The following is a 25,202-nucleotide window of genomic DNA, read 5'->3' as shown; positions in this document are numbered from 1 at the left end:
ATTATTAGAAAATGGAAGAATTTCAAGATGACGGTCAATCACCCTCGGTCTGGGGCTCCATGCAAGATCTCACCTCGCGGGGCATCAATGATCATGAGGAAGGTGAGGGATCAGCCCAGAACTACACGGCAGGACCTGGTCAATGACCTGAAGAGAGCTGGGACCACAGTCTCAAAGAAAACCATTAGTAACACACTACGCCGTCATGGATTAAAATCCTGCAGCGCACGCAAGGTCCCCCTGCTCAAGCCAGCGCATGTACAGCCCGTCTAAAGTTTGCCAATGACCATCTGGATGATCCAGAGGAGGAATGGGAGAAGGTCATGTGGTCTGATGAGACAAAAATAGAGCTTTTTGGTCTAAACTCCACCTGCCGTGTTTGGAGGAAGAAGAAGGATTAGTACAACCCCAAGAACACCATCCCAACCGTGACGCATGGAGGTGGAAACATAATTCTTTGGGGATGCTTTTCTGCAAAGGGGACAGGACGACTGCAACGTATTGAGGGGAGGATGGATGGGGCCATGTATCGCGAGATCTTGGCCAACAACCTCCTTCCTTCAGTAAGAGCATTGAAGATGGGTCGTGGCTAGGTCTTCCAGCATGACAACGACCCGAAACATACAGCCTGGGCAACTAAGGAGTCGCTCCGTAAGAAGCATCTCAAGGTCCTGGAGTGGCCTAGCCAGTCTCCAGACCTGAACCCAATAGAAAATCTTTGGAGAGAGCTGAAAGTCCGTATTGCCCAGCGACAGCCCCGAAACCTGAAGGATCTGGAGAAGGTCTGTATGGAGGAGTGGGCCAAAATCCCTGCTGCAGTGTGTGCAAACCTGGTCAAGACCTACAGGAAACGTATGATCTCTGTAATTGCAAACAAAGGTTTCTGTACCAAATATTAAGTTCTGCTTTTCTGATGTATCAAATACTTATGTCATGCAGTAAAATGCAAATTAATTACTTAAAAATCATACAATGTGATTTTCTGGATTGATATGATAAAAATTACAGACCTCTACATGGTTTGTAAGAAGGAAAACCTGCAAAATCGGCAGTGTATAAAATACTTGTTCTCCCCACTGTAGGTTATAGGTTGAGAGCTTTTGTGAAAGAGAACAGTTAGAAAGATATGGCATATAGAAGCAAACTGGATGGACATCTTGAAAGGTTGAGGGTAGAGGAAGTTCAGGAGTACAAACAAACAAAATATAATTATTGTAAAATTGACTGTGTCCATAAAATGTATATAGTATGTATAAGCTGGAAGTAGAGGCCTAAGCATTGTTTTTCACTAGTTTATTAGGGAAGGGGTGGTGGGGTTGGAAAGTAATAAAGGGAAATATATTGTTAAAAAAGGATGTGTGTATATATATGTATGTGTATGTATTTATATGTATATATATCTTGCGAATGTATTCACCCCACTTGGCATTTTTCCTATTTTGTTGCCTTACAACCTGGAATATAAATTGATTTTTTGGGGTTTTGTATAATTTGATTTACACAACATGCCTACCACTTTGAAGATGCAAAATATTTTTTATTGTGAAACAAACAAGAAATAAGACAAAAAAACAGAAAACTTGAGCGTTCATAACTATTCACCCCCCCAAAGTCAATACTTTGTAGAGACACCTTTTGCAGCTATTACAGCTGCAAGTCTCTTGGGGTATGTCTCTATAAGCTTGGCACATCTAACCACTGGGATTTTTGCCCTATCTTCAAGGCAAAACTGCTCCAGCTCCTTCAAGTTGGATGGGTTCCGCTGGTGTACATTAATCTTTAAGTCATACCACAGATTCTCAATTGGATTGAGGTCTGGGCTTTGACTCGGGACCACTGCGCCTCCCGAGTGGCGCAGCGGTCTAAGGCACTGCATCGCAGTGCTAACTGTGCCACTAGAGATCCTGGTTCGAATCAAGGCTCTGTCGTAGCCGGCTGCGACCGGGAGACCCATGGGGCGGCGCACAATTGGCCCAGCGTTGTAGGGGAGGGAATGGCTGGCAGGGATGTAGCTCAGTTGGTAGAGCATGGCGTTTGCAACGCCAGGGTTGTGGGTACAATTCCCAAAATAATGTATGCATCACTAACTGTAAGTCGCTCTGGATAAGAGCGTCTGCTAAATGACTAAAATGTAAATGACTAGGCCATTCCAAGACATTTAAATGTTTCCCCTTAAACCACTCAAGTGTTGCTTTAGCAGTATGCTTAGGGTCATTGTCCTGCTAGAAGGTGAACCTCCGTCCCCGTCTCACATCTCTGGAAGACTGAAACAGGTTTCCCTCAAGAATTCCCTGTATTTAGCGCCATCCATCATTCCTTCAATTCTGCCGATGAAACACATCCCCACAGCATGATGCTGCCACCACCATGCTTCACTGTGGGGATGGTGTTCTCGGGGTGATGAGAGGTGTTGAGTTTGCGCCAGACATAGCGTTGACCTTGATGGCCAAAAAGCTACATTTTAGTCTCATCTGACCAGAGAACCTTCTTCCCTATGTTTGGGGAGTCTCCCACAACGCCTTTTGGCGAACACCAAACGTGTTTTCTTTTTCTTTTTCTTTATGCAATGCTTTTTTCTGGCCACTCTTCCGTAAAGCCCAGCTCTGTGGAGTGTACGGCTTAAAGTGGTCTTATGGACAGATTCTCCAATCTCTGCTGTCGAGCTTTGCAGCTGCTTCAGTGGTTATCTTTGGTCACTTTGTTTCCTCTGATTAATGCCCTCCTTGCCTGGTCTGTGGGTTTTGGTGGACGGCCCTCTCTTGGCAGGTTTGTTGTGGTGCCATATTCTTTCCATTTATTAATAATGGATTTAATGGTGCTCCGTGGGATGTTCAAAGTTTCTGATATTTTTTTATAACCCAACCCTGATCCGTACTTCTCCACAACTTTGTCCCTGACCTGTTTGGAGAGCTCCTTGGTCTTCATGGTGCCGCTTGCTTGGTCGTGCCTCTTGCTTAGTGGTGTTGGAGACTCTGGGGCCTTTCAGAACAGGTGTAAATATACTGAGATCATGTGACACTTAGATTTCGCACAGCTGGACTTTATTATTTTGGTGACTTCTGAAGGTAATTGGTTGCAACAGATCATATTTAGGGGCTTCATAGCAAAGGGGGTGAATACATATGCACGCACCACTTTTCCATTATTTATTTTTTTGAATTCATTGAAACAAGTTATTTTTTTCATTTCACTTCACCAAACTTGATTATTTTGTGTATGTCCATTACATGAAATCCAAATAAAAATCAATTTAAATTACAGGTTGTAATGCAACAAAATAGGAAAAATGTCAAGGGGGATGAATACTTTTGCAAGGCACTGTATATACACTGCTCAAAAAAATAAAGGGAACACTTAAACAACACAATGTAACTCCAAGTCAATCACACTTCTGTGAAATCAAACTGTCCACTTAGGAAGCAACACTGATTGACAATAAATGTCACATGCTGTTGTGCAAATGGAATAGACAACAGGTGGAAATTATAGGCAATTAGCAAGACACCCCCAATAAAGGACTGGTTTTGCAGGTGGTGACCACAGACCACTTCTCAGTTCCTATGCTTCCTGGCTGATGTTTTGGTCACTTTTGAATGCTGGCAGTGCTTTCACTCTAGTGGTAGCATGAGACGGAGTCTACAACCCACACAAGTGGCTCAGGTAGTGCAGCTCATCCAGGATGGCACATCAATGCGAGCTGTGGCAAGAAGGTTTGCTGTGTCTGTCAGCGTAGTGTCCAGAGCATGGAGGCGCTACCAGGAGACAGGCCAGTACATCAGGAGACGTGGAGGAGGCCGTAGGAGGGCAACAACCCAGCAGCAGGACCGCTACCTCCGCCTTTGTGCAAGGAGGAGCAGGAGGAGCACTGCCAGAGCCCTGCAAAATGACCTCCAGCAGGCCACAAATGTGCATGTGTCTGCTCAAACGGTCAGAAACAGACTCCATTAGGGTGGTATGAGGGCCCGACGTCCACAGGTGGGGGTTATGCTTACAGCCCAACACCGTGCAGGACGTTTGGCATTTGCCAGAGTACACCAAGATTGGCAAATTCGCCACTGGCGCCCTGTGCTCTTCACAGATGAAAGCAGGTTCACACTGAGCACATGTGACAGACGTGACAGAGTCTGGAGAAGCCGTGGAGAACGTTCTGCTGCCTGCTACATCCTCCAGCATGACCGGTTTGGTGGTGGGTCAGTCTTTGGTGTGGGGTGGCATTTCTTTGGGGGGCCGCACAGCCCTCCATGTGCTCGCCAGAGGTAGCCTGACTGCCATTAGGTACCGAGATGAGATCCTCAGACCCCTTGTGAGACCATATGCTGGTGCGGTTGGCCCTGGGTTCCTCCTAATGCAAGACAATGCTAGACCTCATGTGGCTGGAGTGTGTCAGCAGTTCCTGCAAGAGGAAGGCATTAATGCTATGGACTGGCCCGCCCGTTCCCCAGACCTGAATCCAATTGAGCACATCTGGGACATCATGTATCGCTCCATCCACCAACGCCACATTGCACCACAGACTGTCCAGGAGTTGGCGGATGCTTTAGTCCAGGTCTGGGAGGAGATCCCTCAGGAGACCATCCGCCACCTCATCAGGAGCATGCCCAGGCGTTGTAGGCAGGTCATACAGGCACATGGAGGCCACACACACTATTGAGCCTCATTTTGACTTGTTTTAAGGACATTACATCAAAGTTGGATCAGCCTGTAGTGTGGTTTTCCACTTTAATTTTGAGGGTGACTCCAAATCCAGACCTCCATGGATTGATACATTTGATTTCCATTGATCATTTTTGTGTGATTTTGTTGTCAGCACATTCAACTATGTAAAGAAAATAGTATTTAATAAGATTAGTTCATTCATTCAGATCTAGGATGTGTTATTTTAGTGTTCCCTTTATTTTTTTGAGCAATGTATATACTGTATATTCCAGTCTCCGACATTGCTCGTTCTTAATTTCAAATAATATTTTTTCAGGATTATGTGTGTATTAAAAAACATGTATATTGCTAGGTATTACTGTTAGAGCTAGAAACACAAGCATTTCGCTGCACCTGCGAAAGCACCTGCATATCGTTGTATGTGACCAATAAACTTTGATTTGATTTGTTTTTGTGGTAATTATTTGAATACACAGCCATTTGAATCACTAACTGGTTCAATTGATTGCTAAATGATTTGTAGGCACTCCAAATTATATGAATTATTATAAATACAAGCAGCCCACTTTATGATCAAAGGGTTGCTTATTTGGAGCCCATACTGAAAGTGCTCTAGTTGTGGGCTGCATTTTCAGAGAAGTGTGTGTTTGTGCGTAAGTGTGTGCGTGTGTCTGCTTTTAGACAGGCAGCCCAATTCTGATATATTTTTCACTAATTGGTCTTTTGACCAATCAGATCAGCTCTGAAAAAGATGTGACAAGATCTGATATGATTGGTCAAAATTGTGACAATGTGACATAGAGGAAAACACATCAGAATTGGGCTGCCTGTCTAAATGCAGCCTACGTGCAGCCTACGTGTGTGTGTGTGTATACAGTGCCTTCAGAAAGTATTCACACCCCTTTACTTTTTCCACATTTTGTTGTGTTACAAAGTGGGATTAAAATTGATTTAATTGTAATTGTTTGTCAACGATCCACACAAAATACTCTAATTTCAAAGTGGAACTAAAAATTATAACATTTGTAAAAAATATATATGAAAAAAAAACACTAATATATCTTGATTAGATAAGTATTCCACCCCCTGTGTCAATACATGTTAGAATCAACCTTTGGCAGTGATGACAGCTGTGAGTCTTTCTGGGTAAGTCTATAAGTGCTTTGCACATCGGGATTGTACAATATTTGCACATTATTATTTGTTTAATTCTTCAAGCTCAGTCAAGTTGTTTGTTGATCATTGCTATACAGCCATTTTCAAGGCTTGCCATAGATTTTCAAGTCAATTTAAGTAAAAACTGTAACCAGGCCACTCAGGAGCATTCAATGTTGTCTTGGTAAGCAACTCCAGTGTATATTTGGCCTTGTGTTTTAGGTTATTGTCCTATTGAAAGGTGAATTTGTCTCTGAGTGTCTGTTGGAAAGCAGACTGAACCAGGTTTTCCTCTAGGATTTTGCCTGTGCTTAGCTCTATTCCGTTCTTTTCATTATTAAAAAAAACTCCCTAGTCCTTGCAGATGACAAGCATACCCATAACATGATGCAGCCATCACCATGCTTGAAAATATGAAGTGTGGTACACAGTGATATGTTGTGTTGGATTTGCCCCAAACATAACGCTTTGTATTCAGGACATAAAGTTAATTACTTTGCCACATTATTTGCAGTTTTACTTTACAGTGCCTTATAGCAAACAGGATGCATGTTTTGGAATATTTGTATTATGTACAGGCTTCCTTCTTTTCACTATAACAATCAGGTTAATATTATGGAGTAACTACAGTGTTGTTGATCCATCCTCAGTTTTCTCCTATCACAGCCATTCAACTCTTTTACATTTACATTTTAGTCATTTAGCAGACGCTCTTATCCAGAGCGACTTACAGTTAGTGAGTGCATACATTATATTTTTCATACTGGCCCCCCGTGGGAATCGAACCCACAACCCTGGCGTTGCAAACGCCATGCTCTACCAACTGAGCTACATCCCTGCCGGCCATTCCCTCCCCTACCCTGGACGACGCTGGGCCAATTGTGCGCCGCCCCATGGGTCTCCCGGTCATGGCCGGCTACGACAGAGCCTGGATTCGAACCAGGATCTCTAGTGGCACAGCTAGCACTGCGATGCAGTGCCTTAGACCACTGCGCCACTCGGGAGACTTGGGGTCACCATTGGCCTCATGGTGAAATCCCTGAGTGGTTTCCTCCCTCTCCGGCAACTGAGTTAGGAAGGACACCTGTATCTTTGTAGTGACTGGGTGTATTGATACACCATCCAAAGTGTAATTAATAACTTCACTATGCTCAAAGGGATATTCAATGTCTGCTTTTTTTAAAAAAATCAATCTACCAATAGGTGAGCTTCTTTGCAAGGCATTGGAAAACCTCCCTGGTCTTTGTGGTTGAATCTATGTTTGAAATTCACTGCTCGTCTGAGGGACCTTACAGATAATTGTATGTGTGGGGTACAGAGATGTTAGTCATTCAAAAATCATGTTAAACACTATTATTGCACACAAATTGAGTCTATGCAACTTATTATGTGACTTGTTAAACACATTTTTGACTCCTGAACTTATTTAGCCTTGCCATAACTAAGGGGTTCAATACTTATTGACTCAAGACATTTCATATTTTCAGTTTTTATTCATTTGTAAAAATGTCTCAAAACATAATTCCACTTTGATATTATGGGGTATTGTGTGTACACCAGTGACACAAAATCCTAATTTAATCCATTTTACATTCAGGCTGTAACACAACAAAATGTGGAAAAAGTCAAGGGATGTGAATACTCTCTGAAGGCACTGTCTGTGTGTGGTGGTGGGTGCTCAAGCTGTGTTGGGGGTATGTGGGAAGTGCTGATATGGGCTGCTCGTAAAAATCACCCCTTTTCAGAGCGACAGCTTTAAAGCCTTAAAGCCATGTATGTGTGTGTTCCTACTGTAAAACTGCATTTCAGCTCTTATCAGCCAGCCAGCAGGATCACCTACTGCTTAGCTTTTAATGTAAAGTAAATTGCATTTTGAGGTGTGTGTGTGTGTGTTTGTGCACGTGCGTGTGTGTGTGACAGTATGTTTACGATCAATATTGGCTTCATAGCAGTATATTGTGGTTGAGGGTGTGTTCTTTTAAGCCACTTATCTTTCTTTTAGATATTTCATCTCTGCAGATAAAAATGACCAAAGAGAAATCACAATAAAAGATACAAATACATAATATAGCTGCAAGCAGCAATGCCGGGGTTCAGCTGTGGGACCACTGTGCCACCATCAGGACAATTGGACACATCATCCTAGGATGAGCTACTTCTGTACTGTTTACCACACTTGCCAAATATCAGAACTGAAAATCAAACTGATCATGCAATATGCTTTAGAATATTTTGAATACTTTAAATGTCTTCTTCTCCAGAATCGCTGGACTGTTCGGCACCTAATTTTATATATAGCATCTATTGATGCACATCTTCAACCACAATATTTTCCAGGACTCTACCTCAAAGAATATGGATGCTATGAGCCAATGATCTTGCATTAATGTTGTTTCCTGTCCAACTGTGCCACAATTTGGCCAAACTGAACCATAGTTTACAGGTCAGCTAGTAGAGGAGTGAACGTTTAAACATGAAAACGTTTAAACGAAGTTGGGATCCATAACGTTTTTTGTTGTTGTTTTTTTCCCCCACATAATTAAAATCACAGTGCAGTTATCACAAAACATGTTTTTTTCTGTGTTATAGCCTAACTAACAGAGAGGAAAAGGTGAACTTTAGGCTACTTTGGTGAATTTACAAGGCATGCAAGACAAGACATTGCAAGATGCAGATTACCAAGATTTACAGTGAGCTCCAAAAGTACTGGGACAGCAACAATGTTTTTGTTGTTTTGGCTCTGTACTCCAACACTTTGGAGTTTAAATGATACAATGACTATGAGGTTAAAGTACAGTCTGTCAGCTTTAATTTGAGGGTATTTTCCTCCATATCGGGCGAATCGTTTAGAAATTACAGCACCTTTTGTACAAAGTCCCTTCATTTTAGGGGACCAAAAGTATTGGGACAAATTCACTTATATGTGTATTAAAGTAGTCAAAAGTTTAGTATTTGGTCCCATATTTATAGTAATTGTTTCATTTCAAATCCAAAGTGTTGGAGTACAGTACCAAAACAACAAAGAATGTGTCACTGTCCCAATACTTTTGAAGCTCACTGTGTATGCGCACGGTTCTGCCTGCCCCTCCTTTCTCTCTCTCTCACACGAGCCTGCCTGCTATTTCTCTTCGCTAATGACGCTAGAGACGCAATGCATCCATAGAAACCTTCTGCAGGATTGTTGAAAATGATATAGTGACCTACTGAAAGACAAACAGAAACACAAATCCTATGATAACCTGAGTAGAGATGAGAGAATGGCCCTAAAGGACTTACAGTCAGATCCTTCGATTATCATAAAAAAATTTGACAAAGGAGGAGGAATTTGTAAAACAAATGTGACTGTGAATGAATGTTGCCGACAACTACCTAAAGGTGACTTCTATCACAAACTGAATCATGACCCTACCCTAGAATTCCAGCATAATATCACATCCACAGTGGAAAGCTATTTGCAATCAGGACAAATCACCAAAAAAGATTGTGAATTTTTATGTGTGAAATTTCCTAAGATACCTACTTTTTATACAGTCGCTAAATTACACAAACAAGTGTCTCCTCCCCCAGGTAGACCCATTATGGCAGCAATTGACTCTGTGACGTCCAGCATTTCTAAGTTTGTGGACCACCACATTAAACCGATGGTTGAGAATCTCCCATCTTATGTCAAAGACACTAGTCACATGATCTCATTGATAGAGGGCTTAGGAAGGATACCAGAGGGCACCCTGCTGGCCACTTTTGATGTGGAGAGCTTGTACACTAACTGCAACACTTCCTTCAGTATAGAGACCCTACCCTTGCTCCATCCAATGATTGCATCTTGCAACTCGCTGAACTGGTATTATCCAATTACTACTTTATCAATTTTATACAACGGGTTACCAACATATTCAAATAATGATTGACATATTGTCATTAAAAACGTTATTTTGATTAATTTATTCATGCTATTTCATCCTTCCACAAGATATAGTCCCGACACAAATCTAGGGTTGCTAACCAAGCCGGCTGGTTGTTCGTTCTATCGGTTCAGTTGCCAGTCATTCAGTCTTTTTGTTCTCTGTCTATGGACGTGACCCAGTCGTTCTAAATGTTCTTATCCCTTGCTTGCTAGCTAGCCAACTACGGCTAACTTAAAGTCACGTCAAAAGCCAGAATAACAGCAAAGGAGCCATATTTGCATTTGTTGAGGCTGTTTTTAGTGACATTTATTTGGATACATCCATAACAATGAGCTAACGAGGCACGATTTTGCCTGGCATAGACAATGTGCTCACTCGTCAGGACACTGTTGTTCAGAGGAGCTAGCCAACAACACAGCTAACACAATCACTTCAAAATTGTCACGTATACTCGTCCTCTGGCCTCTAGGTCACCAGGCTGCTCTTTATTACGTATACCTGTCACCATCGTTACGCACACCAGCGCGTCATCAGACTCACCTGGACTCCATCACCTTCCTGATTACCTCCCCTATATGTGTCACAGCCGGCTCGTCAGGCTCCCGCGCCTCAGCCGGCTCGTCAGGTTCCTGCGCCTCATCCGGCTCGACAGGTTCCCGCGCCTCAGCCGCCTCGACAGGTTCCCGCGCCTCAGCAGAGGTGACCGGGCCGCTCCTGATCCCCGGGATCGTCCCTTTAGTTGGCGTCCTGCGGCTGGAGCCGCGCGTCAGGGAGGGGGTACTGTCATGTATACTCCCCCTCTGGCCTCTAGGTCACCAGGCTGCTCTTTAATATGCACATCTGTCACCATCGTTACGCGCACCAGCGCCTCGTCTCTCACCTGGACTCCATCACCTTCCTGATTACCTCCCCTATATATGTCACTCCCTTTGGTTCCTTCCCCAGGCGTTATTGATTCTGTTACTCTGTTCCTGTCTGTACGCTACTCTTGTTTTGTTCCATGTTTTACTTTATCATTAAATGCACTCCCTGTACTTGCTTCATCGACTCCCAGCATACATTGTTACAAAAATGAAGCTGGAAATAATGCAAACTAGCTGCACTTAATTTCGTTTTAACCTTTTTTCAATTGACATTTCTTTGTATATATCCATAAAAATTATGCAGGTTGATTCATGATTTCGACTGGCTGAGAAACACTGCTCATCTGTCTCATCCCGATACGTTTATTACTATGGGACAGCTGGAGATCGAATTTGAAAATTGAAACAATGGTGCAAATGTCGGAGAGACAGACAGCAAGGTTTATGCAAATCTCCGCTGTTGAAAACTAAATGTTAGTCTAAAAGAAATGTGAGATGATGTTTAGATGTTTTTTATAGTGGAGATCAAGTTCATAAATTGCCTGGCTGGGCTGGTGAGACAGTGGATTGCGCAGTCAGATGGAACAGAGTAAATAGGCATTTTAACATCATAGATTTAGCCGGTGGTAACTTTTGGAATAGACACTGGCTGGAATGCGGTTTTAACCAATCAGCATTCAGGATTAGAACCACCCGTTGTATAATCTGCCAGAAACCATTGTGTCCCTGGGCAGTACCGAAGGGGTGGCATGCATCTCACGGATAAGAGCACCGTTCTCCTTGAGAGTCAGAGAGCTGGTCTCTCCTCCGTTCTAGCAAGACGCACACAGTAGTACACATCCCCAGACTCACTGCCACTTGCCTGCCACTCCACAAACCCAAAGGCTATTTTAAGAGCCACCTAATGAATGAAAATAAGTGTGTGTGTGTGTTGAGATGGGGCTGTCAAAACTATAAACAAAATAATTGTCAAAATGTGTCTTTTGGGAGGTGAACCCACAATCTTCAGATCCACAGGCAGTAATTGTAACCATCACAATACAATCCCTGCTCTTCAAACTATGATTTCGACAGACCATTTAAATGGACAGTTCGTTCCAAAATGATTTGGTTTATTCACTCAGTACTGACTGAACGTTTATTTCTCTTGCTTGGTTAAAATACAATAGTCTAAAACAGTTGATTTGTTTTAAACAGACTCATTTAACCATGTAGCTAACCAAGTTAGCAAGCATGTCATTTTCGTTTGACTGCGCACAGCATGCTGCACAATTTAAGCAAGCAGAGAGGGGGCTCTATTAATCTGGCCTGGGGTACACCGGGCTATGGCCCGTCACATCATAGGGCGAAAGCGGGGAGGGAAGGCAGATAAAGTGTTTTTATCAAAAGCAATCACTTTTGCGTCTGAAAACACAAATCCTACTCATTACTACACGTGCTTAATTAGGTCACTTGTTTTGAGCCGACATCGCCATCGGACAGAGCAGGGCACCTGGCTTATGCCCAAGATTCAGCCCGGTTCCAAATCAAATGCAATCAACTTTCAGCCAATCAGCTTTCAGCCGGTGCAAAACATGCCTGCCTGGGCGAGATTAATTTAACCCTCTCAATGATTCTGATGTTGTTTTACCTGGGTGCACCTTGTGCAGCACCCGTGCCCCTTGACTACTTTTTACTTGTGAATGGCGACTTCAGATTTTCTGAGAACACATTGAAAAGTAACTTGACACTGTGTTATTCAGTCAGCACAAATGTGGATTATAATGATGACAAGAAGCCATGAGAGGGAGAGTATGCCGGAGCTGGAATGTACATAATTGAAACAGTGATGCTGTCAGTTGAATCTGGTAAATTGGCTTTGATTCTATTTAGCTAGCTAGCTATGTTTTGTGGAAGAATGTATGATGATATATTGTGGTGCATGAACTGGTCATACGCGTTAGCTAACGTTACAGTCTTACATTGGCTAACGTTACCTAGCTAATTTTAACTGGCTATCATAGCAGCCAAGGAGGTTCGCCAGATTTTTTGCGCATATTCGTTTGTGCTCTGATTACAATCAAGTTTCTAGGTTAGCAGTTTTACACATGATGACTTCAGCCTTATATGAAAAACCTTACTTGGAAAAAAGATAGCTAGCTTTCCTTGCTTGTTGGTTAGCTACCTTGCCAACGTTAGCTCTCACCTGACTGGTATAGCATTAGCAAGCTAGCTACCTTGTTAATCAAAACAAAACCACTTTCATTGTCTAGCTACATCTATTTGCCTGTTTGTTAGTAGGCTGGACACATGACACTTTTTTTCGGATAAAAACTAGTTCATTGCATCCGCCGTGGAGCCCAGTTTCATAATATTACCATATGTCCCAGCTGCTTGCCGCATTTATTTGCCGCATTTTTCTCCCTGCCAGCTCCTATTAGTTCTATTGAGCACCGTGGCACCAACTCACCTTCCAAAAGTTATATTCCCAGCCCATTGTTCTGCATCACAATGCCTGCTTCGCTATTGCTAGCAATGAGACCTGCCCACATTAAAGTTGTAGGCTTACCTCAGGTAACTGGTCATGGTTAACCATATTTCTTTCAGAAAAAGGTGTAAACCGAAATAAAACGCATGTCCCTGTCCTCTTCTTCAAGATGTCACCGATTTAAACAGCCAGAAGACATTTTTTTATTAAGAAATAACCTTCTTTTTTTAAACGATTTGTTGTTTTAAATGGATGCTGGGTTATTTGATATGCGTCGAAATCTGTTTGTTCGTAGGCATCGAATTGAGCGAATGCTGCGCAGGTTCACTGAGTTGCAAACCAAATGGATAGGTCTAGCTCATTGATTTGTAGATCTGACGCAGATGCAACCTCATATTATGAGCCTAGCAAGTGTCGCGAATGAGTGATATAGTACCCATAGAAGGCCACAGGGAGGCACAAGAGAGCTATAAACCCATACTGTTTTTTTGCCTTAAAAGCTCTAAACCTACGTATAACCTATTTTAGCCTTAACCCTAGGTATAACCTATTTTAGCCGTAACCCCTAACAATAGGTATAACCTATTTTAGCCTTAACCCTAACCTTTATTCTTAGGTAGGGTAGCCTAGAACACTTTTAGAAACTAGTAATAATATTATGTTAGTAATTACCATTATAGTACATTTAATTGCTAAATATTTCCAATAGATGGAAAAATAAGACCACGAAGCATCAGTCAGGCAATAGCAGAAATATGATTGACATAAAATAGCACGCAACCAAGGACTATATGTCCCATGGTTTGCTAAAATGGTTACTCATTACTTTACAGTTATATATATATATATATATACGGTGGGGAGAACAAGTATTTGATACACTGCCGATTTTGCAGGTTTTCCTACTTACAAAGCATGTAGAGGTCTGTCATTTTTATCATAGGTACACTTCAACTGTGAGAGACGGAATCTAAAACAAAAATCCAGAAAATCACATTGTATGATTTTTAAGTAATTAATTTGCATTTTATTGCATGACATAAGTATTTGATCAAATACCAACCAGTAAGAATTCCGCCTCTCACAGACCTGTTAGTTTTTCTTTAAGAAGCCCTCCTGTTCTCCACTCATCACCTGTATTAACTACACCTGTTTGAACTCGTTACCTGTATAAAAGACACCTGTCCACATACTCAATCAAACAGACTCCAACCTCTCCACAATGGCCAAGACCAGAGCGCTGTGTAAGGACATCAGGGTTAAAATTGTAGACCTGCACAAGGCTGGGATGGGCTACAGGACAATAGGCAAGCAGCTTGGTGAGAAGGCAACAACTGTTGGCGCAATTATTAGAAAATGGAAGAAGTTCAAGATGACGGTCAATCACCCTTGGTCTGGGGCTCCATGCAAGATCTCACCTCGTGGGGCATCAATGATCATGAGGAAGGTGAGGGATCAGCCCAGAACTACATGGCAGGACCTAGTCGGTCAATGACCTGAAGAGAGGTGGGACCACAGTCTCAAAGAAAACCATTAGTAACACACTACGCCGTCATGGATTATAATCCTGCAGCGCACGCAAGGTCCCCCTGCTCAAGCCAGCGCATGTCCAGGCCCATCTGAAGTTTGCCAATGACCATCTGGATGATCCAGAGGAGGAATGGGAGAAGGCCATGTGGTCTGATGAAACAAAAATAGAGCATTTTGGTCTAAACTCCACTCGCCGTGTTTGGAGGAAGAAGAAGGATGAGTACAATCCCAAGAACACCATCCCAACCGTGAAGCATGGAGGTGGAAAAATCATTCTTTGGGGATGCTTTTCTGCAAAGGGGACAGGACGACTGCACCGTATTGAGGGGAGGATGGAAGGGGCCATGTATCACGAGATCTTGGCCAACAACCTCCTTCCCTCAGTAAGAGCATTGAAGATGGGTCGTGGCTGGGTCTTCCAGCATGACAACGACCCGAAACACACAGCCAGGGCAACTAAGAGTGGCTCCATAAGAAGCATCTCAAGGTCCTGGAGTGGCCTAGCCAGTCTCCAGACCTGAACCCAATAGAAAATCTTTGGAGGGAGCTGAAAGTCCGTATTGCCCAGCGACAGCCCCGAAACCTGAAGGATCTGGAGGAGTGGGCCAAAATCCCTGCTGCAGTGTGTACAAACCTGGTCAAGACCTACAGGAAACGTATGATCTCTGTAATTGCAAACAAAGGTTTCTGTACCAAATATTAAGTTCTGCTTTTCTGATGTATAAAATATTTATGTCATGCAATAAAATGCAAATTAATTACTTAAAAATCATACAATGTGATTTTCTGGATTTTTGTTTTAGGTTCCGTCTCTCACAGTTGAAGTGTACCTATGATAAAAATTACAGACCTCTACATGCTTTGTAAGTAGGAAAACCTGCAAAATCGGCAGTGTATCAAATACTTGTTCTCCCCACTGTATATATATATATATATTGAATGAGTAGGGTTGTCCAAACTTTTGACTGGTACTATATATATAGTATACAGTGAGGGAAAAAAGTATTTGATCCCCTGCTGATTTTGTACGTTTGCCCACTGAAAAATAAATGATCAGTCTATAATTTTAATGGTAGGTTTATTTGAACAGTGAGAGACAGAATAACAACAAAATAATCCAGAAAAACGCATGTCAAAAATGTTATAAATTGATTTGCATTTTAATGAGGGAAATAAGTATTTTACCCCCTCTGAATCAGAAAGATTTCTGGCTCCCAGGTGTCTTTTATACAGGTAACGAGCTGAGATTAGGAGCACACTCTTAAAGGGAGTGCTCCTAATCTCAGCTTGTTACCTGTATAAAAGACACCTGTCCACAGAAGCAATCAATCAATCAGATTCCAAACTCTCCACCATGGCCAAGACCAAAGAGCTCTCCAAGGATGTCAGGGACAAGATTGTAGACCTACACAAGGCTGGAATGGGCTGTAAGACTATCACCAAGCAGCTTGGTGAGAAGGTGACAACAATTGGTGCGATTATTCTCAAATGGAAGAAACACAAAATAACTGTCAATCTCCCTCGGCCTGGGGCTCCATGCAAGATCTCACCTCGTGGAGTTGCAATGATCATGAGAACGGTGAGGAATCAGCCCAGAACTACACGGGAGGATCTTGTCAATGATCTCAAGGCAGCTGGGACCATAGTCACCAAGAAAACAATTGGTAACACACTACGCTGTGAAGGACTGAAATCCTGCAGCGCCCGCAATGTCCCCCTGCTCAAGAAAGCACATATACAGAACTGGGTGAAAGTGTTGTGGTCAGATGAGACCAAAATCGAGCTCTTTGGCAAAAAAAATAAAAGCTGGGATGGGGCTGGAGAAATGTAACCACTAAAATATATAGAGAGAGTTATTTTATTTAGCAAACATTCTTATCCAGAGTGACATACAGGAGCAATTAGGTTAAGTGCCTTGCTCAAAGGCACCACAACATAATTTTTCACCTAGTCGGCTCGGGGATTCAAACAAGCGACTTTTGGGTTACTGGTCTAACGCTCTTAACCGGGTAGGCTACCTGCCTCCCGTTAGGCAAGTTATGAATGGAAGGACTGACCATCCATGGGATAAAAATGTTAGTTTTAACCATGCTTTGAGGCTTTACAGTGTTTGTTTTTTAACAAGTAAGCTGGTTAAATAAAAGACTGCGCTTTTTAGACCCCTATTTTCCCAACATAATGGCAATGTCTGTATTTTGCCAAATAACTCAAAATGGATGTATTTTGATGTTTTGAAGTTCTACACCATTTCATTCAGGATAATATTTTCTTTCTAATGATGTAAATGTGGGTAGCATAGTATGCTGTGATCAATTGCTTGTAGTTAAAACTTTAAAATGACATTTTTACTCATGGAACTCTGAGGTCGTCCCATTGTTTCCTATAGGGGAAATAGGGGTATGACTGTCTATTTCGTCAAATATCTCACAATGTGTATATTTTCCTTTTTTCAAGTCGGACACCATTTTAATCAGGAGAATCTCCTCTTTGTAATGATGTAAGTCTGGGCAGCGAGCTCGGTTGTCATCAAATGCTAGCCCCAAAATACCTTTTGCCCTTGGAACTCTGAGCTCTGCCCATTGTTTTCCTATGGAGAGGCATGCCGGTCTATTTCGCCAAATATCTCACAATGTGTATTATTGGGACAGTGAAGCATTTTTTCTTCTTTTGGCTCTATACTACGAAAGTTTGGATTTTAAATCAACCAATTACTATGAGGTTGTGTTTCAGATTATTTTGTTTCCCCAAAAAATTTATAGAAAATAATGTCATGTGTCAAAATGTTACAGATGCACAAATATTTACTGAGGGCACTGTATGTGCCAGACCACGGTACTAGTCTGAAAAATACTGCGTTGGGAGAACTTTGTCCATAGATGCCACATATTAAGTTTTGTGCAGATTGGTCATTGTGTTTTTCACAAAAGTCTAAATGGTGTAAAGTCCATAATGGTGGATCTTATGGGTCCTTGAGGCAAATTTGTTCCTTGTGAGGAAAGGGACCTATGTACAGATTTTCATGACTCTAGGTCAAACGGGCGTGACCTTTCAAAGTTAGCATTTTTATTCGCTTGTTATTGTGCCACCATCTGGCCAATTGGGTGCGGCCCTTTAACGTTATGCAAGGTTGCACCCTCCTAAGCCTTACCATCTCTGGAATGTGCATGTGAATAGGTCGTTACGGAAGAAGAGGAATAATAAACAACGCCAACAAATACAATAGGGCAGGGCTCTCCAACCCTGTTCTTGGAGAGCTACAATCCTATGTTTTTGCTCCAATCCTAATCTAACACACCTGATCCTAATAAATACCTGGTTGATAAGCTGAATCAGGTTAGTTACAAATGGGGTTGGAGCAAAAACCTACAGGAGGGTAGCTCTCCAGGAACAGGGTTGGAGAGCCCTGCAATAGGGATTCACCAGCTTCGCTCCTAAAAAATAACACAACTTCATACAGCATCTGCAGGGCCCATATTCACAAACATCTCAAAGTAGGAGTGCTGATCTATAATCAGATCCTCCCTGATTATGATCTAAAAGACCAAACTGATTCTAGAGTCTCGCATCAAATAATTGAAAAGACCAAACCCTGCTTAGCTTCAGAGGCGAGCCACAGTAGGATGCAGGGTGGTATGGCTGCTGGCTTACCAGAGGCCTCTTCCTTTACAGTTTCACATTCATCACTGATGGTTGTCATGGTGGAACCTTGAAACATGACAGAACATGTACAGAGAGAGGGGGGAGAAAGCAGAGGGATAGAGATGGAGAGAAAACATGAGAGAGGAAGAAATAGAGACAGAGATGCAGAGGAAAAAAAGGAGAGAGAGAGAGAGAGAGACGGATCGGAAAAAAGAGCGAGAGTGAGGTAGGGGTGAGCTTGGCATGAGAACAGTGTGTTTTTGGAGAGCTATGGAGGACATGGTCGACCAAGGTCTCCCATCACACTTGTAATGGTTCAGTGGGGTTTTATTCTGACAGGGTGTGTGTGTGTGTTTGCTTGTGTGTGTGTGTGCACGCGTGCATGCATGCGTGTGTACGTGTGTGTGATAGGGGTCTTGCCCTCTCTCTCATGCATGAGTGGAGTGGCATGTGGTATGTCCTTGGATGTGTGTGTGAGTCTGTCTGTGTGTGTGTGTGTTGCTGGTTGTGGTCCCGCCCTGTGTAGAGCCCAGGTCCTTTGTGTCTAATTGCATTTGTCATAGTGTGCAGACCTGAATACCCCAATACTGATCAGTGGCCTGGAGCTCTGCAGGCCAGCGTTTAATGATGGAGGGAATAACAGAGAGGAGGAGAGAACAGAGAAATGGCTTACAGAGCTGACATCTATCTGTAGCTCTCTCTCTCTCTATTTGAAACTCTCTCTCTCTCTCGATCTATCTGAGAGCAGTACACCAGTTGTAGCTTGTCTTTCCAACAGCGCGAAGATCTGTGAATAAACATAAACAAAGGTTAGCTATCTCTTAGTTACAACAACGATTAGATATGCCAGGCTGTGAATCCACAGTGAAAAGCTAGGCTCTAACCTCTGAGTCCAAACTCCTCACCTCCTCAAGTGAATAGTTGATTAGATAAACACAGATGCAGGTTTAATTTCTGTGAGGCATTGTAAAGATCAGGTATGACATTTATGCCAGTTCTGCATTCATCCTACAGCCCTCGACTTGTCTGTGAGCTCCGAGAAAGCTCAGGCATAAGAGGAGTTGGCATCGGTACAGAGGGAAAAACTGCTTCTATCTCAAGGCCATCAGACTGTTAAATAGCCATCACTAGCACCTTAGACTAAGAGGCTGCTGCCCTATATACATAGACTTGAATTCACTGGCCACTTTAGTAATGGAACACTAGTCACTTTATGAAAAATGTATGCACTCACTAACTGTAAGTCGCTCTGGATAAGCTAAATGACAAAAAAAATGTAAAAATGTGAAATGTAATAATGTTTACATATTTTGCATTACTCATCTCATATGTATATACTGTATTCTATTCTATTCTACTGTGTTTTAGTATATGCCGCTCCGACATTGCTCGTCCGAATATTTATATATTCTTAATTCCTTTATTTTACTTTAGATTTGTGTGTATTGTGTTTATTGTTATGAAATTGTTAGATATTACTTGTTAGATATCACTGCAATGTTGGAGCCAGAAACAAAAGCATTTCGCTACACCCGCAATACCATCTGCTGAACATTTTGTATGTGACCAATACAATTTGATTTGATTTTAAAGACTGTGTGATTGCATGTGGAAAGTGTGTGTGTGTGTGTGTGTGTGTGTGTGTGTGTGTTTGGTTTTATAATCCTTGTGGGAACCAGAAGTTCCGCTCTGGTTTACGCTCGACCAAGGGGAATGTGATGGAAATGGTAATAGAATTACTGATGATAAATCACATCTCATGGATTTACACACACACACACACACACACAAATCAAATCAAATCAAATTGTATTTGTCACATGCGCCGAATACAACAGGAGTAGAAAATAGTAAAACACTAAAAGATAGATAAGTAAAAAATTGAAAATAGCTAATAATTAAAGAGCAGCAGTAAAATAAAATAACAGTAGGGAGGCTATATACAGGGGGTACCGGTACAGAGTCAATGTGCGGGGGCACCGGTTAGTCTAGGTAATTGAGGTAATATGTACATGTGGGTAGAGTTAAAGTAACTATGCATAAATAATAAACAGAGTAGCAGCAGCGTAAAAGAGGGGGTTGGGGTGGGGTGGGGTGGGGGGGCAATGCAAATAGTCCAGGTAGCTCTGATTAGCTGTTCAGGAGTCTTATGGCTTGGGGGTAGAAGCTGTTAAGAAGCCTTTTGGACCTAGACTTGGCGCTCCGGTACCGCTTGCCGTGCGGTAGCAGAGAGAACAGTCTATGACTAGGGTGGCTGGAGACAATTTTTAGGGCCTTCCTCTGACACCGCCTGGTATATAGGTCCTGGATGGCAGGAAGCTTGGTTCCAGTGATGTACTGAGCCATACGCACTAACCTCTGTAGTGCCTTGCGGTCGGAGGCCGAGCAGTTGCCATACCAGGCGGTGATGCAACCAGTCAGGATGCTCTCGAAGGTGCAGCTGTATACCTTTTTGAGGATCTGAGGACCCATGCCAAATCTTTTCAGTCTCCTGAGGGGGAATAGGCTTTGTCGTGCCCTCTTCACTACTGTCTTGGTGTGTTTGGACCATGATAGCTTGTTGGTGATGTGGACACCAAGGAACTTTAAGCTCTCAACCTGTTCCACTACAGCCCCATCGATGAGAATGGGGGCGTGCTCAGTCCTCTTCTTTTTCCTGTAGTCCACAATCATCTCCTTTGTCTTGATCACGTTGAGGGAGAGGTTGTTATCCTGGCACTACACGGCCAGGTATCTGACCTCATCCCTATAGGTTGTCTCATCGTTGTCGGTGATCACGCCTACCACTGTTGTGTCGTCTGCAAACTTAATGATGGTGTTGGAGTCATGCCTTGCCGTGCAGTCATGGGTGAACAGGGAGTACAGGAGGGGACTGAGCACACACCCTTGAGGGGCCCCCGTGTTGAGGACCAGCATGGCAGATGTGTTGTAACCTACCCTTACCACCTGAGGGCGGCCCGTCAGGAAGTCCAGTATCCAGTTGCAGAGGGAGCTGTTTAGTCCCTGGGTCCTTAGCTTAGTGATGAGCTTCGAGGGCACTATGGTGTTGAACACTTAGCTGTAGTCAATGAATAGCATTCTCACGTAGGTGTTCCTCTTGTCCAGGTGGGAAAGGGCAGTGTGGAGTGCAATAGAGATTGCATCATCTGTGGATATGTTGGGATGGTATGCAAATTGGAGTGGGTCTAGGGTTTCTGGGATAATGGTGGTAATGTGAGCCATGACCAGCCTTTCAAAGCACTTCATGGCTACAGACGTGAGTGCTACAGGTCTGTAGTCATTTAGGCAGGTTATCTTGGTGTTTTTGGGCACAGGGACTTTGGTGGTCTGCTTGAAACATGTTGGTATTACAGACTCAGTCAGGGACATGTTGAAAATGTCAGTGAAGAAACTTGCCAGTTGGTCAGCACATGCTCGGAGTACACGTCCTGGTAATCCGTCTGGACCTGCGGCCTTGTGAATGTTGACATGCTTAAAAGTCTTACTCACATCGGCTACGGAGAGCGTGATCACATGGTCATCCGGAACAGCTGATGCTCTCATGCATGCTTCAGTGTTGCTTGCCTCGAAGCGAGCATAGAAGTGATTTAGCTTGTCTGGTAGGCTTGTGTCACTGGGCAGCTCGCGGCTGTGCTTCCCTTTGTAGTCTGTAATAGTTTTCAAGCCCTGCCACATCCGACGAGCGTCAGAGCCGGTGTAGTACGATTCAATCTTAGTCCTGTATTGAGTCTTTGCCTGTTTGATGTTTCATTGGAGGGCATAGCGGGATTTCTTATAAGCATCCGGGTTAGAGTCCCGCTCCTTGAAAGCGGCAGCTCTACCCTTTAGCTCAGTGTTGATGTTGCCTGTAATCCATGGCTTCTGGTTGGGGTATGTACGTACAGTCACTGTGGGGACGACGTCATCGTTGCACACACACACAACCCATGCATGCACGGTGGTACACACACTCACAAAGAAAGGGATTGTTTTGCAGCATGCTCCTGGGAATGGGATATTGGTTTGTTAGATTAATAAAGAAATATGAAACACACACACACACACACACACTAGGCCAAAGCTCCTTTCTGCTCAAAGGGTCATTGTGTTCTACTTTATCAGGCTGGCCTTGTGAATCAGAAAACCAGCTAACGAGTGACACACACACACACCATATTATGGAGACAGACCACAAAGATCAGAGAGTTCACACACACACACACACACACACACACACACACACACACACACACACACACACACACACACACACATACACACACACATTAATGAATGGGGAACTACAGGCAGTGCGCCACTCAACTGATATCACTGACCTGGTATGAATACCTGTAGTTAAGCCGTTTGATCATCACATATGATAGGTATGTGTTGTTTACTAAAGGAGTAATACACAACTTATAGACAGCTTCCCACCTGATATTAATACACACACACACACACACAGGGTCCAGTTTATAACCACTAACCAATAACCATAATGTCCAGTAAAACAAGAATGCAGCGCTCTTCTCTCTCATTCTGCTGACAGAATGAATAATAAATTACAGAAATCTTCATTTGCAAAAGAAAGCAACTCAATTAGGAATTAATTCAGACAGGCTTGATTATTTTTCCACAACTTACACTACCTGTATGGTCATGTGATTGTAGTGCCTGTATGTGGTGCTGCCTCTTAGTGGGGGGTGAAGGTTTTCAGAAGGTTAAAGAGAGGAGAAACAGGCTTATTACCTCAATGCCTCCTCAGAGACACATACAGCTGTGAGCACGTTTGTGCATGTGTGCATGTAAATCAGCCAACAGTTTAGAACTTCCGTATTGCCTGTTTGTCTCACCCACACTGTATGATGTGTCGCTCTCAATCACTCTCACACTCTCTCTTTCTCTCTAATTCTCCTAGTTACTCTCTGCGCGCTCTTATTTCTTGCCATTAAAACAGAACGATGCATTCTCACTAGGCTTCCTTCTTTTCACTTCTCTCCAAGAGATTAGAACCATGCAGGATCAGAAACTTACCAAATTGCAGGTAATATTGCCAGAGTATGACAGTATGAAGTAATTAACGTTTCTTTCTCTCTCACTTCCCCCCTTCCTCTATCCCTCCTCCTTCCTTGCTCTCTCTCTATTTCTCTCTATCTCTCTCTCCGTAGTAAATGAGTACCTGTTTATGGTGCAGGCCACAGGGATCCACTTCAAGGAGAACGTGAAGAACATCGGTACTCAGGTTCTAGAGCAGGTGGTCAGAGGGGGCTACAACGTCAATGGAACAGGTAACACAGGTTCTTAACGTTAGGGGACAACTTACAAGACACAGCTGAAACAGGTTCTTAACGTTAGGGCACAACCTACAAGACACAGCTAACACAGGTTCTTAAGGTTTGGTTGCAACTTACAAAACACAGCTAACACAGGTTCTTAACGTTAGGGCACAACTTGCAAGACACAGCTAACACAGGTTCTTAATGTAAGGTTACAACTTACAAGACACAGCTAACACATGTTCCTAATGTTAGGGCACAACTTACAAAACACAGCTAACACAAGTTCTTAATGTAAGGGAACTCACTACACATATAGGCTGACTCCCCTAGTCAGAGGACATGAAGAAAACTGTCTACAGGCTCTAACATTAAATGGTAGTCTGAGGGGGGTCATGATTTAAGGAGGCGTTGCCTATTTGGGGAGTGGCTTGTATATAGTTATGTTTGACCACCCGTGAGAGTAAATGTCATTCATGCTCATCTTGTTAAATTTGTACATTGCAAATTTCACTTTTCTTTCACTATCTTAGCATATTACATGTTCTAATATAAAGTGATTATTTAAATATTATAACAATGTGGTAACTCTCCCAACATTGGAACATGCATAGGCACGTATGAGCCTCATAAAAGCTACAAAAGTGTCACTGCTCAACATACAGATAACAATACAACAGAACAGATTAATCGGAATGACAGTTACTCCCATGAGTGGTCAAAAATAACTATCTGAAAGCCACGTCCCTACTAAGCCACGCTTCCAGTCTTCTGATCTGACCCGGTGGGTCATAGCTCAATAACCCAGCATCAACAACCCAACAACCCAACTGAGTGACCCAACTGGCTGGGTCAAAATAACCCAACTTGTGTTCTGTCCAATATTCACCCAAATTGGGTTGTTTTTAACCCAGCATTTTTTTTGTAGGCACCCTATTCCCTTTAAAGTGCACTACTTTTGACCTGAGCCCTATATCTATGTGCCAATTTGGACACACCCTGTGTGTCCAGACTATTAACACAGAGCAGCACACTGGCAGTAGCCTAGATGTGTTTAGGTCAGTGCATTAATGGTGTATCCTTCTGTCTTTGTCCAGATTATGCCTATGACTTCAACATGAGTGAGAATGATGTGCCGCCCACCACATATCTCCCGGAGGGCTTCACCTATCTGCCCTCACAGATATGCCCAGAGAGACTGCCCTCCATGAGTGAGTACAAACACATGCACACAGATGCATGTGCAGACACACACACACACGTTACGTTATGGTAGTCCATTGTATCCGATGATGACTTCTCCTTCTGAGTTACCAGTGGATTTTTTGGTGGCTACAGAGCCCAATCCGAGATCCACAAACTTTATTGCAGATGGGTCATGTGCAGTCTGTGTTGGTGGGGGCAGGCATGAGCTGTTTTTGCTGTTTCTTTGTGCTCCTCTCCTCCTCCCACCTCTGTACACCGCTCTGGCAAAGCTGCCGCCAGGTGGAGCGGTCGGCAGCTGTGTCCTCCAGGTCTGTGGGTTTGATGTTGCACTTCTTCAGCGACGTTTTCAGCTGGTCCTTGTAGCGCATCATCTGCCCCCCTGCAGACCGACGGCAAAGGTGTAGCTGGCCATACAGGATCTTCCCCAGCAAGCGCTCCTGAGACATTCTAATGACATGCCCAAGCCAGCGCAGCGTTGGTGTTGGGTGACCATGGCCTCCATACTCTTGCAGTTGGTCTTAGC

At 43.2% G+C, this 25,202-nt stretch overlaps 1 protein-coding gene across 1 annotated transcript in view; it reads left to right on the top strand.

The window, feature by feature from the left end:
* Positions 1 to 25,202, top strand: part of LOC121538624 (beta-1,4-galactosyltransferase 5) — a 100,196-nt gene that overhangs the window by 38,005 nt on the left and 36,989 nt on the right. Inside the window, exons 2-3 of the mRNA XM_041846807.2 lie at positions 23,366 to 23,485; positions 24,571 to 24,684. Of these exons, the coding sequence (XP_041702741.1) occupies positions 23,366 to 23,485; positions 24,571 to 24,684 (234 nt within the window). The remainder of the gene's footprint in view (positions 1 to 23,365; positions 23,486 to 24,570; positions 24,685 to 25,202) is intronic.

Source organism: Coregonus clupeaformis, chromosome 24, assembly GCF_020615455.1.
Source record: "Coregonus clupeaformis isolate EN_2021a chromosome 24, ASM2061545v1, whole genome shotgun sequence".
Lineage (NCBI taxonomy): Eukaryota > Metazoa > Chordata > Actinopteri > Salmoniformes > Salmonidae > Coregonus > Coregonus clupeaformis.
The sequence above is the reverse complement of the archived record's forward strand: the minus strand, read 5'-3'. Positions and strand labels throughout refer to the sequence as shown.